This window comes from Megalopta genalis, chromosome 2 (genome assembly GCF_051020955.1).
Source record: "Megalopta genalis isolate 19385.01 chromosome 2, iyMegGena1_principal, whole genome shotgun sequence".
NCBI lineage: Eukaryota > Metazoa > Arthropoda > Insecta > Hymenoptera > Halictidae > Megalopta > Megalopta genalis.
Window position 1 is genome coordinate 27,962,150 of NC_135014.1, and position 26,383 is coordinate 27,988,532.

The window sequence follows — 26,383 nt, forward strand, 5'->3', positions numbered from 1 at the left end:
TCCAGTTACCGGAATAGGAGCTCATGCGAGCACAGATTCGCCTAAATCGACCGTTCTGCATGAAGTTCTCCGGGTGCCGGTTTTCGTGCAGAAAAATTCCCGGTAAGGCCGAAGCTCGGCTGTCGCTGAAAATATGCGAAGCGTGCCGGAGCGGTGTCTACGCGCGACCAGCCGGCAAATTGACATCGAGACCGGTCGGATTTAATGAGCGGTGGGTGTGTCCCGACGTTAATTAGCGTGTAAACGGTCTAGGCGGTCGCGTGGCTGAAAACCGGACGCGGAAACTTGACCGAATTGCTCTCTCCGCTTTGTCCGCCCGTTCCTTCGTCTAGCCGGCGACGCAGGCTTCGCGGTGCGTGCGACAGCAATGCGTTCGTTCGACGAGCGTGTACGCGTGTGCGCGGAATCGTCGAGAATGTCGACCGCGGAATTCGATCGCTCGAACAAACGATCCGCGGGCGCGAAAGAATTTTTGCGGGCAGCCATACGCGCGCGGTCCTCGCCTCGCAGGTGCGTCTATCGCGGTCGGGATCTTCGCGTTTCCTGAGAACCTGCGCGCCTTCGTCACGCTTGCACCTCGACGCACGTTGCGCCAGCGTGCAACGCTCGGGTTCGCTTGCACGCAGAATGTTTTCCGATGCGGTTTCACGAAAAACAAATGACTTCGCTCGGCGTCGACGATAACACGGGCCACCGTTCGTCTTCACTGGGAAGAATTAATTGTTACGATCGTATCTCATGCCCGGGCATGTTTTCGTTAATTACAGGACGATCGATTGGCAAACAACATTGATTTCCAACGTCGTCATTTTTCTGGGAAAAAGTCGGGCGTGACTGGTTCTTGTTTTTATAAGAATGAAGAATAAAGTAACGAAGATGTGTGAATTGTTTCCGCCTTTAGAAAGCTTTGAAGGATACAATTTAATCTTTTAAAAAGGATACAATTGTAATATAAGCAACGTATCAATTTTGATAATATGGAATACGATTGTAGAAACACGCACGATCACGATGATATAAATTGTTTAAATATTAGCATGATGGAAGTTCGCGCAAAAGTATTCTAACCGGCGCGAACACAGTAATTATACTGTGTTCGTGTAGTGTAAAGAAAAACGGTTCTTCCGTTTATTGTTTATTTCTCTTGCAAATGGCGAGTGGTGTTTAATTTTTGCTAAATTAGTATCTTATATATCTATATATCGACCGACTCGATAGAATTTAGTAAAAATTACTATACTAATTTAGTAAAAATATATAATATACTAATATATATAATAATAATATATATATTAGTATATTATATATTATATATTATATATTATATCGAGTCGATCGAGTCGGTACTAATATATATAATAATAACATATATATTAGTATATTATATATTTTTACTAAATTAGTATAGTAATTTTTACTAAATTCTATCGAGTCGGTCGAAACGACCGGTTTCACATTTGCGACATTTTCACGTTATCGAAGTTACAAAGATTCTTCGCACAGCAAACGATTCGATGAAATCTCTGAATCAAACAAATTTAGAGATCAGAAATCATAGCTTCGAAAGCAGTGTCGATACAACGCGTCCCGCGGATGATCTATCGTCAATTACTGCCGCGTAAAGATAGAACAGTTTTTCTGCTTATTATCCTGTCCGATAATAAACGAGAAGACGAACTGTTTTTTACCGAACCGAGGCTCGCGATTCCTCGATGTTCTCGTAAACTCGTAAAACGCACGAAGATCCGCGGACACGATCCGCGTTCCTCCTCTATCTGGGGCGCCGATGTCGATTCAATTAATTTCCTGTATACATTTCGAGCGAACGGGGATAATTACGGCGATTCCACCGGATCGGGTCGATCCCGATCCGTTCACTGCCGTGTGCCGCGCGGCATCGTTACGCGCCGCAATGAATTCGTCTCGCAATGTTTTTTTTACGGGACGCCGCGATAATTATTTACGCGAGCATAAATAATTACGAACTAATTTACGGAAACCGGCGTGGAAACCGTGGACTCTTCTCATCGCCCCCCCCCCCCCTCCTGTTATTAAGCGATCCGACAGGCCACGAATCAAACGAGCTCGCCGTTAAAATTTATTAAATCTCTCGATCACGCTCGAGCGTCAAGCAATTAAGCGAGCTATAAACGCGAGTGTACGCGGGCTAGGATCGTTAAGCGACACTCGGGCGATCGCGAGCCGATGCGAGAGAGAGGTCCAATTTGTTCGATCGGTTAAACGCTCGCGTCGGCTCGCGTTAAATGCATCGTAAATTCACGTTCGCCGGGATAAAACATCGCGCATCCCGGTAAGAACACGCGCGAGCACGCGATCGATCGATCGATCGTCTCTCTCGTTTCGGCACGCCGCAGACGGAACGCCGAGATTCTTCCGTTGCCAATTCCGTTCCGTTTTAACCAGTTTCAGCTGTGCCAGGACGAGTATACTCGTCACGCAGAAGTAGCATATAGATTTTGTGTCGAGACGAGTATACTCGTCGTCGCTCGATTCTCGCGACACATTTAGCCGCGCGCTCTGGAAAGCAGGCGCCGCAGCTAACTGGTTAAATTATTATTATTATTATTATTAGCTAGATTTGTTTCTTTTTTTTTTACTAAGATTGATAATTCTTTCAATGTTGGCACAATTATGATCGATTCGATCGCGTCGGTTCGTTCCGCTGCAGGTACAGTAATGTCTCCCTAACTGACGCTCGGATTGTCCAAAAAAATTGGACGATTTTGGAAGAGAAGACACGATTAATTTGAGTCGTGCGCCTCGTTTTTATAATTACCGATTCTCAACAACTATAAAAACGAGGCGGAAGGCTCGAACAATCGTATCACCTCTTCCAAAATTCTCCGTTTTTGTGTACAATTTAAGCGTCAATTAGGGAGACATTACTGTATAGACGCGCGCTCTGAAAAGCAGGCGCCGCAGCTAACTGCTTAAATTATTATTATTATTATTATTATTATTATTATTATTATTATTATTATTACCTACATTTCTTTCCTTTTTCTACTAAGAACGACAGTTCTTTCAATATTGGCACAATTATGATCGATTCGATCGCGTCGGTTCGTTCCGCTGCAGGCACATCGTGCAACAAATCGGCGCGAGTCTCATCTTATCCTGTTCGAAATTCATTCGCAACACGTACATTTACTCCGTTACGAATGCTAATCTTTCTTAAGTCAGTATAATTATAATAGTTCACATCGCATCGTGCTCGTTCCATTGTCCGTGAACGGTAGATCTTCGCTCGAACCAGATGTGAATTTAACCAGCGTTCGAACAAGTTCGAACAAGCTGAATCGAATTGATTGATAATTCATCGGATTTCTCGGCGATTCGGCTACTTTTTCGGCAACATTCCCGCACGAGGATATCGGCAGAACGCGTAGAATCGGACGTATTCGATCGGCAACAGTCCAATAAATCGAAGATAACGGCTTGGCGGAGATCGATTCGGAGCGATCGAGTTCGACAGGAACGAATCATTAGTATCCGGTTATTAACGATCGCAGAGCGTTCCCCGATGGAGATCGTAGATTCGGATTTAGAGATCGATTTATCATCGGATGGCGTTCGGGCCCTTAATGCTTTCCGATCGGTCGTGAAAGTCGCTTAATCGTTTCTTGGATTCGAGGGTGGCTGGATAACATCGAGATCCCTCTCTCTCTCTCTTTCTCTTTTTCTGTCTCTCTCTCTTTTCTCTCCTTCTCTCCTGGCCGCGGGACGTTGTATTTAATTAAGCCCCCCATTTGGTGGTTTACGAGTCGGTGTCTGCTCGGCGTCGCGATCAAAGGACCCGAAGTGTCGAAACTCGCAGCACGAAATCCCCGGCGCCGGCTCGTTCTCGCTTTCGCGAGCCTTAATTAGGGACCGTCGCGTATTAAATATTATACAGGGAGGGCCGTCGAGTAAATTGGAATCGATCCTACCGGGCAGAGAAACTCACGACGCTCCCTTTTATCCGGTGGTAATTTATTCATCGAAAACGAACGGGCTTTTATCGACGCCGGGGAGGATGAAGTAACGCTCGCGATGCAACTGGAAACGTTAATCGGGCTCGACTTCAGGTGGCCGATCCCCGGAACGGGGATCTCCGTCGACGGAGCGGCCACCTCGGTGCTCGGCGAAGATTACAAAGTTCATGCGAAGTCTCGCCGTTTCAGAAAAAACTGTTTGTCGAACGATTCATCGGCGCCGGTGCCGAGCTGTTTTGCCATGCTAAACGGTGCTTCGCTGTCGAGTCACGTATTAGTGTGACACTAATTTTTATTTAGCTTCTTGAAAGTCATTTTTATTGTAATGCAACTGAACAGATCTCGAACGTTTCGTTGATCGAAGGACTCTGATGTTGCGCGAATTTTTCGAGTTAATATTAACTCGGTTATACTTAATGTGTTAAAGTATCTTCCTTAACATTGGACCCGTCGAACTCTAACAAAATGCGGAAGCATCTGCGGAAGCAGATTATTTAATTTACGATCGTATCGAGATCGCTGTATGCAACGATAAAATGAATGCGACGCCTCGGCAAATGCAATTACTTTGTGCTATAATTTAGTACTTTATGCTAAATGCTGTAATTTAATTTCATGCAGAGAGATAATTACTTTCGGACATAAAGGGTCTTCTTTTCCTCATTTCTTTTTCCTTTCTCGTTGACCACGCGAGGTCAGACCAGGCGGCACATTGAATTTACATTCTCGCGATCTTCGTAGCATATGCAGCGAATGCTCCGCAATTTTCCTCGAGCTTGTAAGCGAGAATGGATAATTTTGGGAAAATGAGATACTGATAGATAGATTTTGGGAGATGTCCAAAAATTATGGTATTCCCGGGAAATAATGGATTCCTGAGATCACTCGAAGCAACTTTCTCCTTAGCGAAAATATTCTACGAGGCTTCGTTCACGAGTTATTAACGAAAAACGGTGACCAATGAGAGGGCGAGCTCGGCAGCCGCTAGGAGGCCAAGCCAATAAGCGGAACTGGGCGTCGCGCGCCCGTTGGCTCGGCCGCCGCGCGGCTGCCGAGCTCGCCGCTCATTGGTCACTGTTTTTCGTTAATAACTCGTTAACGGTGCCTCGGGGAAAATTTTTGTAAAGGAGAAAGTTGCTTCGAATCACCTCAGGAATCTCTAATTCCCCGGGAATATCATAATTTTAGGACAGCCTGTATAATTCCCCAATTGTTATATGAACAGTTATGTGCATAGTCTTCTTCCCGAATCGTCCACTTCTGTGCACAATCTTAGCGTCAATTAGGGAGAATTTACCGTTCCATCTGATCGTTGAAAACGGCGCTTTAAAATATTCCGTCGCGTTTCCCATGTTCAACAATTCGACGTGGCGGCCGCGAGAGACGATATCGCGCTTAAGTGGAAAACTAAATTGCAGCGCGGAAGCCGCGGAAGTGGCTCGAAGAAGCGCGCGCGCGCGAGAGAGAGAGAGAGAGAGAGAGAGAGAGAGGGATGGTCCGGCAAGTTCTTTGGCGTTGTTCGCTCGGTCATTTAGCAGGGGTTGGTTTAGTTGCGAATTGCGAGTGCAATTCCGTCGCCGGTGGTAGGGGAGGGGGGGGGGGACGCGGTCCGGCGGCGCGCCGCGGAATCTAGAATGCAGCTCCATTTATGCGGGCCGTTGCGGACTCGCACACGTAAATACACGTCGGCCCGCGTGAAACGGACACGCGGGGAGGGTAAAAGCCCCTCCGGTGGCCGCGGTTAATTCCTGGCAAGGTGCGCATAATTCTCGTCCGACTGGTCGCACAATGCGAGCGCGCGGTTCTACGCCGCTTAAACCGGGCGCAGCTTCGGTTTAATTTATACATGCCGATGTACACTGTCTACCTAGCCATATCTAACGTATGCCGCCTGCATCCAAGCCTGCGAGAGCGCGTCCCGCCGCGCCGAGAACGGGCCACGGGGTTCAAGGGCGGGGACACGGCCAAGCCTTATTAGCCCTTTTGCAAAGCGGTCGTTCTGCCAGTCGTCGAAACGCGACCCTCTCTTATCCCGCGGATTTCAGAAGGGTAGGAAATTTCGATCGAAGTTCTATTCGGCAGCTTTGAGAATTCCGCGCTCGAGAATTCTGCGAATTCGGAGCGCATGCGATTTTAACCCTTTTGGTGCCGAACGACGATACATCGTTGCGTTTGCGATGGCGACAAACTATTCGGGAGGCATTGGTGTATCTTTTAGTAAGTATCGATGCTAAATAAATTGTTTGTGCGAGTAATGATAAGTAAATATTGCACGTTTCTTTGATAGCCAGATAACTGAATATAAATATTTGTAATAATACACTATACTGTACTATAATACTATTTATATATATAATAATAGTATACTATACTATAATACTATTCATAATATTATATAATATTTATAATAGTACTATACTATACTATAATACTATTCTCTCTCTACTATTCTCTTTTTCATATTGTTTTACATTCATGCTATTCGTACGATTTTCAACAAACATTTAAATACAATCGACGTTGCTTTATTCTCCCATTATTTCGTAATATGCTTCTTCTTGAATTTTATAAATATCATTCTTACTTTGGTTTTTACGAGCTTTCTCCTCAAACCTTAGGAAACCCGACAAATTGCTCCGGTATTTATCGCACAGCTGCGATACTTTCGCTCGGCACTGAAAGGGTTAACACTGGAACCAAGTCGAACCAGTCAAACTGACCGGTGCCTGATTTGTTACTTAACGATTCCCGATGCTGTAAAAATGTTTTCGTCAGACATTCGTTAGAAATTTCGCGCAGACGTAAAAATTCAACGCGCGCAAAATCGAGCCGCGCGAGAATTCTTCGCGCGGGACATCGCGGCACCGAGAATTCTACGCGCGAAAATTCGGAGCGCCGGGAATTCTCGGCGAAATTCGGCACACGGACACGAAGTCTCGGGGCGTAGGAAACGCGAAAGATTCGGAACACATTTGGAATTCAGGGAATTCGGAGCGTCGCGAGCTCGCTTCGTGGTAGAAGCCGGAGCTTCTGCTCGCGTCGAAAGGATCACCGAGCCCTCAAATTTCGACCCGACAGATAATTCCACGGTAGAATCACTCAGGGCGTGCATATATTCTACCCGGAGAGTCGGTTACGCCGTTTCTACGAGTCGCGGGTACAATAAATCCTGCGCGAGGCAACTTCGCCATAGGTGCTGCCCGAGCATAATCGAGCCGCGGCAAGATAGCGTGGTGGCGCACCGCTTTGACTAACGTCCCCGATATCCCGAAGCTCGTATTCGAACTAAGTTGCGAGTGTAACTTGTCCGGGGCCGCGTTATCCGTCCGGTTTTAGGGTCTCCGCGAACAGGATTGTTATCGTCGCAAACATTGAGCCATAGAGGCTCGTAAATTCGCGGCGGGGAACGGAGACGAAAAGGGAGATAGAGAGAAAGAGATGCAGAGAAAGAGAGAAAGAGAGAGAGAGAGAGAGAGAGAGAGAGAGAGAGAGGGAGAGGAAAGAGAAGGAGAACGCGCGAACAGTTATCGTTGTTGGATCTCGGTTTGCGCGCCGGTATCGAGGAAAAGGTCAGGGCTGACGTGTGCCGCGCGCGCTCGAAACCGGGCGTGGCTCGATCACGATCCACGGATTAAATCGTGATCCGTGCCGGCCGGGAGCACGACCCTTTCGTGTAGAAGGCGATCGCTTTTGCGCGGCCACCAGTCGAGATCCTAAGCGGATAGACAAGGAGGAAATTAAAGCGGCGCGCAGACACGCTGCCAGACGGCCACCAACACCGATGCAAGACGAAACACCGACGCAAACACACACACACACACACACTACTACCGTCGTCGCCGTCATCGTATCATCTCTTTCTCTCTCCGGTTCTCTCCCAGCTGTAATTGCCTCGCGAGACCCGATTACGCTTTTCTCCCGGTTTCAATTTTTTTAATCCCCCCCGCGCGCCGGCAACCGTGCGCACCTCTCTCCTTTTGTTCGCCGGGATTTATTGTAATAGACACCGGCGTTGCTGCGAGCTTCCTTTTGATAGGCGCGAGAGGAATCGCTGTTATTAGCGCCGGTTCGTGCAAACAGAAATCTTTCTGAAAAAAAGATGATCGGTCTGCGAACAGACTGCTTCGAGGCCGAAACGAATGAATGAAAACCAAAGACCGTGCGCGCGCGCGCGCGTCGGGGAAACGATTTACATGCATTGTTTCGTCGAGGTTTCATTGGCGGTCGCCGATTCGATGAAGATGAATCGATTGATGTCTGTGCATACATTGTAGAACCGATGCAGCGACGTTGCTTCGTTGACTTACAAATAAGAGAAATTATCGTTTGGAAATTCATAGATACATTGTACTCGGTAATGATCGCTGCGACGGAATCGATTTGTACTTTGTCGGCTCGATAAGTACAGTCGCGAGTGTATCCCGTTTTAAAATGTGTCTCGGTATGTATGTACAGTAATGTCTCTCTAATTGACGCTCGAGATTGTCCATAATAATGGACAATTCGGGAAGAGGAGATACGATTGTTCGAGTCTTGCAGAACGTTCTTATGTAGTTTCTTATATAGTCAATTAGTAATCTTATTAGTAATCTTATTAGTAATCTTATTATTAGTAATCTTATTATTAGTAATCTTATATAGTACTTATATAACTATAAAAACGAGTTGCAAGGCTCGAATAATGGAATCTCCTCTTCCGAAATTGTCCGTTATTATGGACAATTTGAGCATCAATTAGGAAGACATTACTGTATTGGGAGATACAGAAGAATAAATTCCGCGAGGCTCGAATGATCGTTGTTGAATTTCAACGAACGGGTTCAATACGAAAATCAGTTTTGCAAATAGTTTTTTATTTACCATCCGACGCGATTTAATTGCTTGCAAACAAAAACGGACAATTCGGAAAGAGGAGATACGATTATTCGAGCCTTGCAGCTCGTTTTTATAGTTGCTGAGAATCGGCAATTATAAAAACGAGGCGCAAGACTCAAATTAATCGTATCTCCTCTTCCCGAATTGTCCATTTTTATGGACAATATCGAGCGTCAATTAGAGAGACATTACTGTATATTCGTTACGGACCGTACCGGTCCACAAAAGTCTATGCATTGTGCAGTTGATGCAGTCGGTCGGACGAAGTGATCTTCGATAATCGAAATTTTCGAATCTTCGAAACTCAGCTTCTCTCACCGCGGAATTTGAACGAAACATATTACATTCGCGAATTCCGGCTCGAGAACGTGTGGCGCAACGGAGAATTGCACGAGCAGTCGCCTTTCGAGGTACATTACATACGTACGTATTCGTATAAACTTTTTACCGTGTCTCGCGGTTAAATTGATTTGCTGTTAGCTCGACGAATACGAATTCGCGCTGCGCTCGAGTCAACTTGGGAACCGTTCGTAGCGAACGGGGAACAGAGAATTGCGGGTCTCCCTTTCGAAAACCGCTCGGTTGTCGATCTACATGAACCGATTTACTCGGTGCAATTTTTCTGGCAGCCGGTGCAATAATAATCGCGGGTCGACGGGTGCCACGTCGATTCACGTGTAGGTCGCTAATCATTGCTGAAAAAGGCTGCTGGCAGCATCGAGGTCTTCGAACCGCGTTCGCTGGCGGCGAACCGCAATCGCGGTTGCATTTTATACCGCAGTTAGATTTAAAGTTGCAGTTTCGTGCCCCGAGCTAACAAGACTCTAAAGAGAGAGAGAGAGAGAGAGAGAGAGAGAGAGAGAGAGAGAGAGAAAGAGGGAGAGTCAGAGAGTAAAAGGAGGTAGAACAGAAAAAGCGGGACGGAAGCAATGAATAGCGGATGGGGAGAGAAAGAGAGAGAAGAGACAGAGGAAGGGCGAGATATAGAAGATAGGGAAAGAGAGGAGAGAGATAGAGAAAAGAGAGAGGGAGAGAAAGAGAAAGAGGGGAGAGAGATAGAGGAAAGAGAGAGCGAAGGAAAGAAAGATAGAGAAAAGAGAAAGAGAGAAAAGCGAGAGAAATAAAGCGAGAGAGATTGAAGAGAGGGAGAGAAAGAGAGATGGAGAAAAGAGTGAGGGAGAGAAAGAGCGAGAGGGGAGAGAGATAGAGAAAAGCGAGAGAAATAAAGAGCGAGAGATTGAAGAGAGGGAGAAAAAGAGAGAAGAACAGAGGGGAAGAGAGAGAGAGAATGCGAGCGAGGATCGGCAATTTTCTCTACGTGTAATTTCACCTGTTGCTCGCATCCGGCGCGAATCTGATCGCTCGGCTCGATTTGTAAAGGTAACGAGCCGTCTCGAACGGTCCCGCTCGATTATCGGTGGCTGGCGATCCTCTCTCTCTCCTCTCCTCTCCGTTCTCCTCTCTCTCATCTCCACGGTTCCTAGTTCGCGAACGACCTACCGGGGTTCGTTGAACAAACGAAAACGCGTTTCTCGGGATCCAGAAGCGATCCGTACGTAACGGAGAACGGATTCGCGAGAGCTTATCGGTGCAACGCGGCTATTTATGCAAATTCGCGACCGAGAGAGGATTCCCGGGGAATGCTCTAACGATATCGTAAGATTAGGAATTTATCGCGGTTTCGTTGCGGGTTTCATTTCGGAATTTCGCGATGACGCGGATGACGAGCGCGCGCTCCGTACGACTGGTTTCTATTTGATTTCGAACGCGAGATTCTTATCGGAACTCCTAATCGCAGCGAATAACTCCGATCACAGGTTTCTCCCGCACGCTTATCACAATCATCGTTCGCTCGTTCGTGTCTCCTTTTCAATTTTCCGTTCGTCCGAAAGTCTGTGTTGTTCCTGTCGATCGTTCAGCAGCTCCTTTCTAGCGTGTACAGTAATGTCTCCCTTACTGATGCTCGGATTGTCCACTAAAATGGACAATTTGGGAAGAGGAGATACGATTGTTCGAGCCTTGCGACTCGTTTTTATAATCGTCGACAATTTATAACTATAACAATAAACCGCAAGGCTCGAATAATCGTATCTCCTCTTCCCAAGTTGTCCATTTTCGTGCGCAATCCAGGCGTCAATTAGAGAGACATTACTGTATTGCTTAGATAATCGGTCCGCGATTTATCGAGATTTCGAATGTCCACAGGTGATTCTCTTTTGTCGTTCGTTATCGGCAGACCGCGCTGGATTTGTGGACGCGCGACAAGAATCGAAAGATTAAATGCAAAACGGTGAGAAAGTTCGTAAGAGCTTCAAAGTATCGCTGAATTGATATCGGCTCGTTGAAACGATTTGGAAAAGACATAAATATCGACGCGTCGGTACTGTATCTTGTAATTGACAAACAGCTTTCGTTTCGCACGAATATCTACCGGACTAGGATCGTGAAAAATGACCGCTAGCTTTACGCCTAATCGTATGATTCGGTCTTCGAATATGTACTTGTATGCATAATACTTTCGTATATCGTCTTTACGATTTACGAAGACGGGTTTCGACGACAGGTAACGACATTGGGACCGATCGTTAACGATCCCGACGACAATGTCCGCGGTGTAATCATCGCTTGGCTCGTTTATCTCAATTATTCGTTCGCCTGGAAGTCTGTCGCCTCTGTCGGTCGTTTAGAAGTCCGTTTCCCAAGATATTTCAAGTTACAGTAAATTCTCTCCGATCGTCGCTCGGCTTGTAAACGAAAACGGACAATTTCGGAAGAGAAGTTGCGACTGTTCGAGCCTCGCGGATCGTTTCTTTTTTAATTGGCGATCGTCAAAAACGATAAAAACGAGTCGCAATAGTAATCGAATCGAATAATCGTGTCTCCTCTTCCCAAATTGTCCATTTTTGCGGACAATCTGAGCGTCTGTTGGGGAGACTGTAATTAGAAGTTCGAACGGCGAATCAGACTCGTCGAACTTAGGCGAGAAACAAACGCACGACGAGTCTCGATCGCGAAACGTGCCCAAAGGATTAACCCTTTGCACTCGAAGTCATTTTAACTGTGAATCCAAAATAATTTTTCCGACTTACAGTATTCCATTTTGCGGGAGAAAGTGCATTTTATGCATACGAAATTGAGTCTCGCGATTCATAAAACGGTTACACTTTTAATAACATTTAAAGTTTAAACTTCGACGATATAGAAATGATCTCAGAACGTGATATAACAATTTTACTGGTGCCTCAGGCTCACCACTCGAGCGCAAAGAGTTAATAGACATCTCGATTCTGCAACGCAGACGTTTCCGATCGAAACGATCCTCCGAGGATCGCGATCTCGATCATCGAAGCTGTCCCGCGATACGGCCGCGCACGTATTGGGCGTGAACGCACGATATCGGTCGCGTGATCGCGCCAATTAGCCCGTTAATTAGCCGACGGCGTAAATCGAGTTAACTATCAAACGGCCGCGAACGGTTTCATCTCGGACGATCATCTCACGCTGGAGCCGAAACGGGAGTTCTTCGTTCTGAGAAACGAGGCGAACGTCGCGAACTATGATTCAAGTATTTCTGGAATCGGACTCGGCGAAATTCGACTCGGTCGTAAAAATTAAGCGATAAGGAGATTCCGTTTAAAGTCTCGTTAAACGATACGAAGGACTCGTATAATAACCCGGTTACCAAGAGATACGCGGACCTTTATCTGTGACGCTCCGGGGACGGCCTTGAGGATCGCGATCGAAGGACTTCTGGGGTCCCGCAGGGCACCGGTAGCAGAAGCCTCGAGGAATCTCGAGCGACAATTAGTATCACTCGAAACCGGGAACGGGAAGGAAGAGAGAGACAGAGGGAGAGAGACAGAGACAGAGAGAGAGAGAGAGAGAGACAGAGACAGAGACAGAGAGAGAGAGAGAGAGAGAGAGAGAGAGAGAGAGAGACAGAGACAGAGAGAGAGAGAAAGAGATAGAGAGAGGGAGAGAGAGAGAGACAGAGCGAGGGAGAGAGAGAGACAGAGAGAGGGAGAGAGAGAGAGACAGAGAGAGGGAGAGAGGGAGGGTGAGACAGAGAGAGGGTGGGAGGGAGAGAGAGGGTGGGAGGGAGAGAGAGAGGGAGAGAGAGATAGAGAGAGAGAGAGAGACTGCGGATGGCGCGCAACATCTTGCAAGCGACGCTCGATTGGTCACCCGATACAGGTGCGGCCAGGTGAGACTGGAAGTGCCGTTTTATCGACAGGAATCGCGTCGAAGGGATCTCAGCTTGTCATTTCCTCCCCGACTTCCTCGACCCTGTCATTTCTCTTTCCTTCGCATTTCCAAAGCCGGACGTACCAACTGCCGTTTTACAAACGTCAAAGTATTAATCTTTGCATTAACACTTGCAATACAGTAAATTCTCCCTAATTTTCCTTCAGATTGTACGCGAAAATGGACGATTTGACCAGCCGCGAGGCTCGAATAATCGTGTCTCCTCTTCCCAAATTGTCCATTTTTGTGGACAATCTGAACGTCGATTGGGGAGAACTTACTATACTGGGTCTACTCTGACCCAGTTTCTATTGCTGTATTGTATTGTTGTTTGTACAATTAAGCTGATACCAATGGTACAATTTTTACGCTTAATTGGACTATTAATCGCTGTTGGTTTGTTATTTCAATATAACATCGCGTATTTCCAAATTTATTTATTTATTCAGCGCTTCACGGGCATAGCTATTTATATATGTATATTTATATACAAAATCATAGATATACGAAAGCAGAAAAATGGGCGTAGAAAGCAGAAAAATAAGGAAAATACATCGAAAAACGGAACCCACCCTAAGCGGGTTAATTTAACAATTTCGTTATGTTTCTTTTTAAATCGGTAAGTGCAATCGAAGCGTAACATTGCAAACTCGACGAGTTAACAGAGAATTGCACGGATTTTTAAATAATTACAATAACGCGTATTCGTTCCAATTTAACGATATAAAAATTATATAGAAAACATTATATCTTCTTCCGATTTCTCTTCCGTGTCTTCCGAAAGTTCCTAAAGTTCCTAAATAAAACTGAAAAATCTAGCTACTTCATAGTTCGCGCAATTAATCCACCCGGAATTGGACTAAATTGTTCGCGAGACCTAATCGCCATTCGCCACTTCTCATTGGCCGAAAGTCTTCGGTGCTTCGGTTCGAAGGGGTTATTAGCCGGGACGACTTCCAATCACTTCCGATAATAAAAAGTCGGTGCTCGTGTAATGACGCAATTACCAGGTGTTTACTCCTCGGCCCTTGTCGATCGATAACCGTTCCGAGTTCAATAGTGCACGACCTCGGCCGGGCCCATTAAGCACACGCGATTCGGGCCCCGAAAACACGCACCCCCGGCAAAATTGCGTCGGGCGAGCTCGATCGCTTATTATTTTATCATTGTTGCCCGCACCGAGGTGCGCTGTGCAGTGATGTCTCCCTAACTGTCGCCCGGATTGTCCACAAAAATGGACAATTTTGGGAAGATGAGATGCGATTGTTCGAGCCTTGCGGCTCGTTTTTATAACCGTTGAAAATCGGAATATATCGTTACGAGCCACGCCGTGCATTTTTATAGTCTCTAGTTTATGCGAACGATTATAAAAACGAGCTGCAATTTCTCTCTAATTCGCGCTTAGATTGCGCACGGAAATGGACAATTTAGGAAGAAGAGATGCGATTGTTCGAGCCTTGCGGGCACATTTTCATGGTCACAGATTTTCAACAACTATAAAAACGAGTTGCAAGGCTCGAATTCGCAAGGCTCCTCTTCACAAATTGTCGATTTTTGGGGAGACATTGTCAGCGTCAATTAGGGAGACATTATCAGCGTCAATTAGGGAGACATTACTGTACACCGTTCACGTATCCCAGTTGCGCGCCGCGCAGCTTTGTGAGCGCCGTTGGAGAGCGCACTTGCTGCTTTCTGCCGACTACAATGTGCGACGGTATACATTATTCATCCTCGCGGTCTACAAATTGCGTTATTTGCAACCTGCGCCGTCTCTCCTTCGAGCGCGCTTTGAAGTTTTCCCGTGGGATCGGGAAAGGAGACCGCGTTCCAAATGTTAACGCGACGATAACGAGCCGATGGAAGACCAAGGTCTATGGAAGCCCACTTTTAGTCTTCAGATCGATCGAATCCATCGATCGAAGCGAACGTTTATTTGATCGATCGCTTATTAGATCTTCCTATCTATTAAATATTCCTTTTAAGAAAGGAAAAAGATTTCATCGAAATTCCCAAGCAATAAAGTCGACGGTGCTCGCGACGTTGCATTCTCAGCTTTCCTTATTAATTTTTCCGATCAGATTTTCCAAGCGTTTTCTTTAAATATTCGTCTGAATTTCCATACACACACAGATAATAATAATTTATTATTATCATAATAAATACTCGATTCTCGAATATTGTATTCGAATAAATTATTCGCCTAATAATAACAGTGTTACAGTGAAAAATTAATTTAATAAAAAATAATAAACTAAATTAATCAAAGTAATTTTAATAAAACCAAATTAATAATAATAAGTCATTCGAACAAGTTTTTCGTACGCGAATTCCTGTACCAGAAAAATTCTTATAGTACGAATAAAATTTTATTCGAATAAATTCTTATCCGATTCGATATTTATTCGAATTTATTTTATTTATTTATTTATATATTATTTTATGCGATCGAACAATCAAAGACCGAATGACTTCACGGAAATCAAAGTCTCCGCGAAGTCTCGACGAATCGATAAAGATACGTCCATGCAACTATTTAGTTAATTTATAATATCGACAGGAAAATTTTGTACGTAAAAAATGTATATCGCGCACGCGGTCGTATCCCGAGTTTCGAAGTGCTTTCTGGCGGAATCGCGCGATAGAATCCAGACTCGACCGGTCGGGGCGAGCCTCTCCGACTCGGTTATGGCGTTTCAGGATAGTTGCCGTTGCCGCGCCGGGGCCCCAGTTTAATAATCAATAATTTCCCCCGCGGGGCCCCGGGGCTGCACGTGTGCGGACCGTGCCACGATCGTGCTCCGTGCTCCGCCGGCTTAGTTTTGTCCGGTCCCGTCGCGGCCCGTTCCCTTCGACTCGGCCAATTGTTTTCCCGGGGCCCGGCGCGCGGAGGGGAGACACCCTTCGAAAACTCTGCTGGCCGGTCTTTTATCGTGCTCGTCTTATTTGACAAACAACGCCCGAGGTGTGCACACTTCCTCCCGGGAGTATCTGGCCCGATTTTCGGAATTTTACAGGGGCGGCCCTCGCTTAATCTCTCTCCAACCCTGCCGACCTATTCGTGATCCTTCGAGAAAAGATCTTCTTACCGCAGGTCAAATCCTTTCTGTTTGTCTTTGTTCGACCTGATTTTGTATCGTCTTTCATTCAACGCGCATTTAACGCGTACGATGAAACTGTCGTCGAAACGAAGCTACAAATTCTCTGAACACTATCGTGCTGTGTGTTACAATTTTATGTAATTAATAATGATTTTTCTTCAGCTTTCTTCCCTGATTTTTCTTCAGCTTGTAAACAAAGATGGACAATTTGGGAAGAGATTATTCGAGCCTAGCGCCCTCGTTTTTATCATTATTAACGAACTTTTAATCTAGAACTTTCGATTATGATAAAAACTGTTTCTTTAAATTATATTACGAACTTTTAACTATAATTATTAACAAATAAAAACTATAAAAATAGACCGCGAGGCTCGAACGATCGTATCTCCTCTTCTGAGATCGTTCATTTTTGTTTGCAAGCCGAAGGAAAATTGGGGCGAATTTGTTGTACTCGCAAAATTCTGTTTTCATGTAAATGAAGCGTACAACATTTCTATTTCCTAGATCATGTTCGAGATCTTTTCAGCGCGAGGAATTAAAAGCGTCAGAATCGGAAAAGACGTTCGCGTCTGCGAATGCATTCGCGTTGCATTCGCGTTGCATTCGTGGAGCAGGGCGACCGCGCGGCGTATCCAGCGAAATATAATAACCGACCGATACACAATTCCTGTTAGAGTACCCGAGGCCATTAATTCGCCCGTTAAGAGCTCGATAGAGAGGGAGGAGCGAGAGAGCCCCGGTCGGAGAGTCGGAGAAGGCACTCAATCTCGCGCCGGGTATAAAGCCACAGGGGAAGGGCAAGGGGAAGGGGTAGTTTCGCGCCTTTATTTTCTGCCGTGGAACGGTGCGCGCCCTGTGTTCCTCCTAATATATATGCAGATTGCAGAGAAGGTACAAGGAGTGCTCGGATTTTACACGAGGCGGCCTCGGTTTTTCGCGAGCGACAGACGCGGCCGACTCGCGCCGCTCCGAAAAACGCCGCTTAATAAATCCGATTCGCCGGCGACCCCGGTGAAACGAGCCGGGCGGCTCGCGCGATTCAGAAAGATGTTTCCCTCGGCTTTTCCACGGGGGAAAGAGTTTCTGCCGCGGCAGATTTCAAATTAGCCACGGCGCCCCGGGTCCAGGGCCGTATAAATGATTCATGGCGTCCCGGTTCTCGCTCGGCCTGAATACGTACCCTGCGCGGATTAAAGGCTCTCCCGAGACTTTTTCCGCGGTTCGCGTTTCTGCGATGCGGCTGCATTCCTTCAGGATCATAAGATTGATGAAACGTTCTGATATATTGAACGTTTGCGTCATTCGACGTTCGATCGACCGCGACAATTTTTGACGCGATTCTTGAAAGGTGCACTTCGAAGCTACGTAAAGTTGCATTCCCGTGGGACTTTCTCGACTTTATCGGGCTTAAATTAAAGCCCGAAGTGTCCAGTTTCGAATGTGACCATGTTGGTCTCCAGATAATCTGCTAATTATTTCGGGGAATCGGAAAACGCCGACAACCGATTCCAATTTTTGACGCAATTCTTGAAAGGTGCACTTTGAAGCTACGTAAAGTTGCATTCCCGCGGGAGTTTCTCGACTTTGTCGGGCTTAAATTGAAGCCCGAAGTGTCCAGTTTCGAATGTGACCACGTTGATCCCCAGATAATCGGCAAATTATTTCGGGGAATCGAAAAACTCCGACAACCGATTCCGAGAGAAACGACTCGGCTTTCAGAGACTCATTTTCAGATGGATTTTAATATTGACTCCCGCGAGTATTTTTCAATGCAAAATAGTTTAAATCGAAGCTAGAAGCGTCAGCTTCGAGACAAGATCAATTTGATTCGGAAAAGGATTCCAAACCATCTGAAAATACGGAGAAATCCTGTCGGACGATCGAGAGAAAAATATCACGACTTTTAGAAGAATAGCTTCGAATAAATTTAGGATCCCCGTAGAAATTTTCGAACTCGGCCAGCCCCGAATCAAAGTTTACAGCGTCCCCATTGAAACAGGGTGAACGGGGTTCAAAAGAAACCTCGAATCGATATTTTCCATTAGCTGGTTCAGAGAGCGCGTCGGTAAATCTCGCGGCTATCTTTTAAGTGGAAAATCATTTCGCGGCGATTTTCCATGGAGCGGCGAGGAAAACGGCGCATAAATTCCCATCGAGCGGCGGCCGATTCGATAAAAATCGGTCAGCCGCAGCTGGCAGACGGGTGGTGCACGGTTCGCATAGCCGTGGAACGTTGTCGCGCTACGCTTCTCCGGCTGCATCGTTCCGGTTCACGCGGAAGATACGATCCGGCGCTCGCGTATGAAGCGGACCGAGACGTCGTTTCAGCTCTCCGGTGTACCCGGCTACGCCATTAAAGCTGGAATTCAGGTGTATTAACGATGCCGGCCCTTGTCGGGCACGTATCGAACGTCCGCGGCCACCCGGTAGCGCTAATGGCGCACCGGAACCGTTCGTTAGGGAGATTTTATTTCGCGTGTACCGCTCGGCGAACGCCGTTTCGCGCCCTCTGTCACGACTCGCGAACGCGCTAGCCGTTCCGGGAAACGCCTTCGCGATTGCGTTTCGTTGTCGCTACACCACGATCCGATAAGAGCCCGCCGTTTTCCAACGCCCCAGCCCGATTAGATCGGACGACCTATGCCTTATCCGCCTATATCGCATAACCGAGCAATTATCGGCCGTTGTCGGCGCTTTATCGACGACGATGCTATCCTCATTTTTACGGGCCGAACTCTTCTCTGACCGCTGGTATCGCTGGCATCGCTGCTGCAATCGCTTGAATTTTCTGCAGATTGTATCTAGGAGCTGGAGGTTTTCGAGCGAATCGAGATCGATGAGAATTTGCCAGTGTTGTCGATCGAGCACGTTGCAACGTGGAGGGAAAATTGTAAATTGATGGCGTTGAAAAATAAGATCCTTGAAAATCGGGGACACTTTACTGAGTGTACTACTCGAGTGTGTAATAACGGTACCTCCGGGAAATGAGGGATTCCTGAGATGATTCGAAGCAAATTTTTCCTTTACAAGGATTTTCTCCGACGCACCGTTCACGAGTTATTAACGAAAAACACTGACCAATGTGTAGCCGGCTCGGCCGACGCGGGGCGGCCCAGTCAACGAGCGCGCGAAGCCCAGCCCCGCCGATTGGCTCGGCCGCCTCGCGCCGGCTGATCTCGCCTGCCATTGGTCACTGTTTTTCGCGAATAATTCGTGAACGAAGCCGCGGATTGCAATTTCGCTGAGGAAAAAGTTACTTCGAATAACCTGAGGAATACACGGAAACCCGAAATTCGGCATTTCCGGGAGAAATTACTGCACCCCCATCTCTTATAATCCTGATCACCGGAATTGCTCCAGTCTCTAGTAAACTGTGCCCGGAATCTCGAACTTTCCAGTCATTCAATTGTCTCCGCCATCTTTAAATCTCGTTCGATCTTAAACGCGTTATAATTTGCAATTCAATTCCGCGCATTCCGCCGCGATCACGACGGCCGACTTCGAAATTATACGGGCAGAAGTGTTTCGCGGAAATTTTGCACGGGAATTTCCGAGAGCGGAAAGTGTCTGGCACCGTGGTCCGAACGATAATTGGTCCGGTTAATGGCCGGATCGCGGGACAAGATGTTTTTACAAGCGGTGGCGTGTCGTTCAGCAACGAGGATTTAAATCGGGCCTGTCCTGCTGCTTTTCAGATGGTTCTGCCACTTCGACGACGATAATTACGTGAACGTGCCACGCCTGCTGAAGCTCCTGGACAACTACAATCCACGGGAGGACTGGTACCTGGGCAGGCCGTCGATACCGGTGCCCTTGGAGATCATCAGACAGGGCCCGGAACCCTCCAAGAGACCGGTGAGTTTGCGAACAGAGCCGGTGGCACCCTTTGCTCCGGAACCTGTTCCGCGTCTTTTTGCCGTTTCCCGAAACGACGGACCGCCTTAAGCGCTCGTTTCCAAGGATCGATTCCGGGGCCTGTTCACCCAGATACGACTCGCGGATCGATCCACGCGTTTCGAGATCGACGGGTCGTGGACAGACTGGAATGCTCCGATTACTGCGGTCTTTGGTTTCGTTTGAAATAAAATAAGATGCGATCGGTATTAATTTAGTGAACGAGGATTTCTGATAACGTAGTCCGCCTTTTTTCGATTAGAAAAAAGAAAACTCGCAGCCTGGAACTGATAAGGGCTGCGGCGACCCTTCCGAGTCGCGGCGGCGACGCCGCGTTAACGAAGTTACCCGGCGTTCCCCCTGACGAGCATATTTTTTCTTCTTTTTCGAAACTCTTTCGCCAACTCCTGCGAGCTAATGCAATCTGCGGCTTCGGCGCTTTGTTGTTTAAAACTCGTCGTGGACAATTTTATTTTCGTCATTTGCATAGCTGCTGCGGCGGCGTCTGGAGGGGGGACAAAGGGGGCTCGGAAATTTCAAGATATTTTTGTGAGCAGACGGTGGACGCGCGCGCTGAATAACAAAGAGTCCATTGCTCGCTTATTTATTTATTTTTATTTTACTTGTTTTATTTATTTTATTTTTGTATATACATTGGTTTATTTAATTTAAAATAATAGAATAAGTAATAGAATAATAGAATGAATAATAGAATGAATAATAGAATAAATAATAGAATAATAGAATGAATAATAGAACAAATAATAGAATAAATAATAGAATAATAGAATGAATAATATAATAAATAATAGAATAATAGAATAAATAATAGAATAATAGAATAAATAATAGAATAATAGAATAAATAGTAGAATAATAGAATAAACAATAGAATATTATTTAAAATAATAGAAATTTTAAATAATAAATAAAATAAATAAGACAAGTCAAATAAAAATAAATTACCTCAACACAGATATTTTTCCTAAATACAATATGTATTGTAAATTAATTGAAGGGCTTGGAAGTTTCAAATAACAAAATTCGGACCTTCTAAATCAGAACGAAGATTCAACCCAATCGGACAGCTGATTTCCAAGATAAACATCCACAAGTGCAATACGGTATAAATTCCGCGAAACAGTATAAAACGACTGCAAAATTCGGCGTTCCGTATTTTTCGAGGAAATCTGAGTACAACGAGAAGACAACTTTTAAACCACTTTTCGAGCACAACGTTCGTCAGAAGAATTCCGCGCCGTCGAGATACGGTGTATAGAGTGTTTGGACAGGACTTCGTCCCGATCGTAATCGGGGAGATCGTTTGGCTATCGTTTTATCTGTCGAAACTGAAAGCCGCTTACCGCGTCCTTCGAAGTGGAACAGGATAATTACGAGTCTCCGGATCCCGTTTTCGAGATCGTCGCGTTCACCGCGTAACCGAAATTACCACGAAGCGAACGACACCGCGGCCGTGTCGCTATAGTTCCCGCGGAGAAAGGAGGGGCCCGCGGGGGCCCGGGACCCCGGCCTGTCAGATGTACAAAGTCGAGGCAGCTTGATCAAAAATCGATAAAAGGCCTGTCTTACCAGCGGACTTACGAGATACACGACGCGATTTGGATTTCCGTGATATGATCGGGGCCCCGGAGAAGGGGCCGGCAGCCGACAGGTAAAACGGGCCCCGCGATCTTATCGGCCGACAGTGTCATGCTATAAGCCCATTAATCCTTTTTCCTTCGCAACGAAAAAAAGAATCGAACACGTTGGCGAGAGGGGAGAGAGGGGGGAGAGGAAGAGACGGCGAGAGAAAGGGAGACGGAGAAACGAGGAGAGGTGGAACGGAAGATGAGAAATAAAAGGATCACCGTTGTCGGACGGCGCGCGGGCTTCCAGGCGGAGGGGCCGCGCGCCGCGGGTTCGTACCCTCGAAAAAATTCCCCGGAGCATTTATCATCCGCTTAGACAAATTAATGGCGGCTCTGATCCATCCGCCCCTGTCGGTGCCACAAAGAATCCCTCGAACGCGTCGTCCTCCCGCGCTTCCTTCTTCCGCGACACGCGTCCTAGAGAGCCCCGAAATATTTCGATGACTTGATTCCGACCTCGGCTCGAACCTGCACCGGTCCCCCAAATCGGATTACTGCCAATAACAGGGATTAGGCGCAGCGGAGCTTCGACCTGCCGCCATTGGCTTTCTTCTTCTGGTTAGGGGTGCCGGGATTTCCAAATGGGAGAGATCATTGGCACCGCACTCGGTTTCCTGAGATCCGACGGGAAATGTATGCGAAGCGTCGCGTCATCGACGCTACGGTCGCAGATGATTGGCTGTTCATGCTCAGGGTCGCTTCCTAGAGGCCTTTGGAAAGGTCCTTCGCACGAGCTTCTTTCCTACCGTGTGTACAGGGCTCTAGACATTAACGTTTCGGCCCTTGTCCGCTCGCGTGCAGCTGTTTACGCTTCCTGACAATTCTCGGGGAGATCGAGTGTAGAAGGATTCCGAAGTTGTGGAATCCAAAGGATTCGGAATTTTTTAATGTTCGCACTCGAAGGTGATTCAACTTGGGAACGGTGGGGATACTTGGAGTGGTTGCAGATGCGATGCGTGTTGGAAATTGCGAGTAGTGGAACTTGGGAGTATTGGGACTCTTGAATATTTAAATTCGTGGATATTAGGATTCTTGAATATTTAAATTCGGGAATACTAGAATTCGTGGATATTGGAACTCCTGAATATTTAAATTCGTGAATATTAGAACTCTTGAATATTGGAACTCTTGAATATTGGAACTTCTGAATATTGGAACTCTTGAATATTTAAATTCATGAATATTAGAACTCGTGAATATTTAAATTCGCGAATATTAGAACTCTTGAATATTGGAACTCGTGAATATTGGAATTCCTGAATATTGGAACTCTTGAATATTTAAATTCATGAATATTAGAACTCGTGAATATTTAAATTCGTGAATATTTAAATTCGCGAATATTTAAATTCGTGAATATTTAAATTCGCGAATATTAGAATTCTTGAATATTGGAACTCGTGAATATTGGAACTCTTGAATATTTAAATTCGTGAATATTAGAACTCGTGAATATTTAAATTCGTGAATATTAAAACTCTTGAATATTTAAATTCGCGAATATTAGAACTCTTGAACATTGGAACTCGTGAATATTGGAACTCTTGAATATTGGAACTCTTCAATATTTAAATTCGTGAATATTGGAACTCGTGAATATTAGAACTCTTGAACATTGAAACTCGTGAACATTAGAACTCTTTACAGAACTCGATTTAGAAACTCGATTTTGGAACTCCAAGGATTTTGAGTTCGCGGACGTTGGACGTCGCGGATCTCGAAGAGTCTCTCCCATCGCATAAATTTCGATACACAATTGAAACTTATCGTCTATAATCCCGCGGGCCCGTGTAACACGTACGAAACGCGTTGGTTCCGCGAGTAATCGGCAGGCAAGTGGGAAATGGAGCAGCCGGTCTAATGAATTTCGCCAGAAAGTGGCCGTGATTTCCGTCGGAATGCAAGCGAATATCGCGAAATGGGAACATTTGCGTGGAATGAGATTCGTCCGACCATTATTACGGTCTAGGTTAGCTCGGATTTGTTTAATGCCGCGAGAGTATTTCGCCGCGGATACGGCCGAGATGAGGCTTGACCTTACGCGCCACTGATCCTTCAGCAATCACCGGGAAATTGTGTCCTCTAAAACTATCAGGATCTTCTCGAAATTCCTGCCGCACGCTTCCCATAACATTCCCGTCTCCAATATCCACCGGGAGAGCTTACATTTTACTACGGCCGTTGCGGTCGAACGAATCCCGCCAGTTATTCCCAAAATTTTATACTGTCAGTCTCCCATCGCAACTTCACCGATTCGAATAACTACGGTAAAACTTCGATTATCCGAACATAAAATCGTTACGATTACACCGTTTCGCAGGTAGGAAAATTATTCAACTCCGCCGATTTTCAGTTATCCGTCCATCACGTTTAACGATCGGTTCCAAGGTAACGACGATCCAAGATCTGTCGTCATTATTATTGTTTCGTTGGTATTATTATTTTATTATTATTTCATTGCTGTCATTTTATTACTGTTATTATTTCGTCACTATTATTATTTTATCATCTACGAGAGACCCTTACTATTAAACTCTTTCAACCCTTTGCACTCGAGTGGCGACTCCGAGGCACCATTAAAATTTGTTGCATCACGTTCTCAGATAATTTTTATATTAACAAACTTAACATTTAACTATTGTGCGAGTCGCAAGAGTCGATGTCATATGCATAAAATGCACTTCGTTGTATAAAATAAAAATATTATAAGTCAGAGAAATTATTTTACATTCGCATTTAAAATAGCTTCGAGGGCAAAGGGTTAAATCATGCAAACGAAGCGCACATAATCCGGCGAAAAAAGCATTAGCTGGTACAAAGTTCAATACCAGATACAGTGGAGTATATTTAGAGCTTTTCGGAAGTCTGATTCTCTATTATCCGAACACCGTGCCTACCGATCGTCTCGGAAAATCGAATGCCTATTTTTAGCCGGATATTACCGTGAGTCCCACAATTTTCCGAATAAAATCGCGCAGCCTCCGGTTCGCCGGCGCGTCGATGTTTCGCAAACAAAACATTCCGAAGGGGGCCTGAAATCGCGGCGCGAGCCGGCAAGGGCCTAAATGGGTTACCGAGCGCGTTATCGATAGTCTGGTTCGGAGCCGGGCCCCGATCGACTTTCGAGGGAGGGGGGAGGGGCCCTGGAGGAGCGATACTGGTCCGACCGGATCGTAAGAAGCCTGAATGAAGAGGAGACCTCGAGGAGGGCTGAAAAACATCGAGCACCGAGTCGAGACCCTCCCTTTATGCGGCCCGTGTCCGCCGAACAATGTCCATTCACTCGAAACGGCCCCGCGCGCCGAATCCGCTCCCAATAAAACCAGAATAAAACCGCGAAAACCTGCGGTGTACTCTCTCTCTCTCTCTCTCTCTCTCTCTCTCTCTCTCTCTCTCTCTCTCTCTCTCTCTCTCTCTCTCTCGTGGCACGGCGTCTAGATCCCCTTGCGCAAGCTTACGTAACACACGGCCGTTCTACGAACACCGACGATATGCGCGCGAGCGAGCGAGCGCGCCGCCGATATGTCGAACGCATTCTGTCGCGAAAGGTTTCTTTTTTTTCTTACAATCGCTCGCTCACCGTTAATTTTGCTGCACCTTTGACCTCGGAATTTCTCCGCGTTGCCGCGGCGATCTTGTCCCTTTCATGGTAACGTTCGCTTCGCTAATTGTGTCAACGTGTTACTCGTGTCAACGTGCAGATTGTATCTAGGAGCAAGAAGCGATTTTTGAGCAAATCGAGATCGATGAGAATTGGCCGGTGTTTTGACGCCAGTAAATTGGTGGCGTTGAAAAATAAGATCCTTGAAAATCGGGGATATTTTGAATCACTGAATGTATTATACTACTCGAGTGTGTAATAATGGTGCCTTCGGGAAATGAGGGATTCCCGAGGTCATTCGAAGCAACTTTTTCCTTTGCAAAAATTTGCGATCTTGTCCCTTTCACGGTTTACGTCCGCTTCGCTAATTGGACGTGTTATTCGTGTTGACGCCGCGCGCACGCAGTAATTTCTCCCTAATTTCTCCCTAATTCGCGCTCTGGTTGCGCACAGAAATGGACTATTTATTTGGGAGCCCTTTCGAACAAAAGGGCTCTTCCTAGATTGCTTTGGCAATTTTTGGGCGCAATCTGAGCGCGAATCAGGGAGGAATCACTGTACACCCTATGCGGGTGTACAGGTAAAAATGATTTTATTTCACGATTATTTCCGTCTCCGTGATCACTGTTGAAACAGAAATATTTGTAATATCATCGCGGGTAACCCGTTATTTTATTTATTTATTTTTTTATCTAATTATCCCGTTATATTTGAAAGAATTATCTAATTCTGAAATCAGAGTCGATTGAAATAATTATTTGAAACAATTATCTAATCCTGAAATCAGAGTCGATTGAAATAATTATTTGAAACAATTATCTAATTCTGAAATTACAGTCGATTGAAATAATTATTTAATACAATTGTCTAATTCTGAAATTACAGTCGATTGAAATAATTATTTAATACAATTGTCTAATTCTGAAATTACAGTCGATTGAAATAATGATTTGAGACAATTGTCTAATTCTGAAATTCTCTTATTTCGTCTATCTTTCTTAACAGGAGCAAAATATAATACTTAAT

The 26,383-nt window shown here is 45.8% G+C and overlaps 1 protein-coding gene across 1 annotated transcript in view; it reads left to right on the forward strand.

Annotated features, from left to right (window-relative positions):
• The window catches only part of fng (Fringe glycosyltransferase), a 127,224-nt gene that overhangs the window by 39,538 nt on the left and 61,303 nt on the right, over nucleotides 1-26,383 (forward strand). The window contains exon 5 of the mRNA XM_033486899.2: nucleotides 19,909-20,068. Coding sequence (XP_033342790.1) covers nucleotides 19,909-20,068 — 160 coding nt within the window. The remainder of the gene's footprint in view (nucleotides 1-19,908; nucleotides 20,069-26,383) is intronic.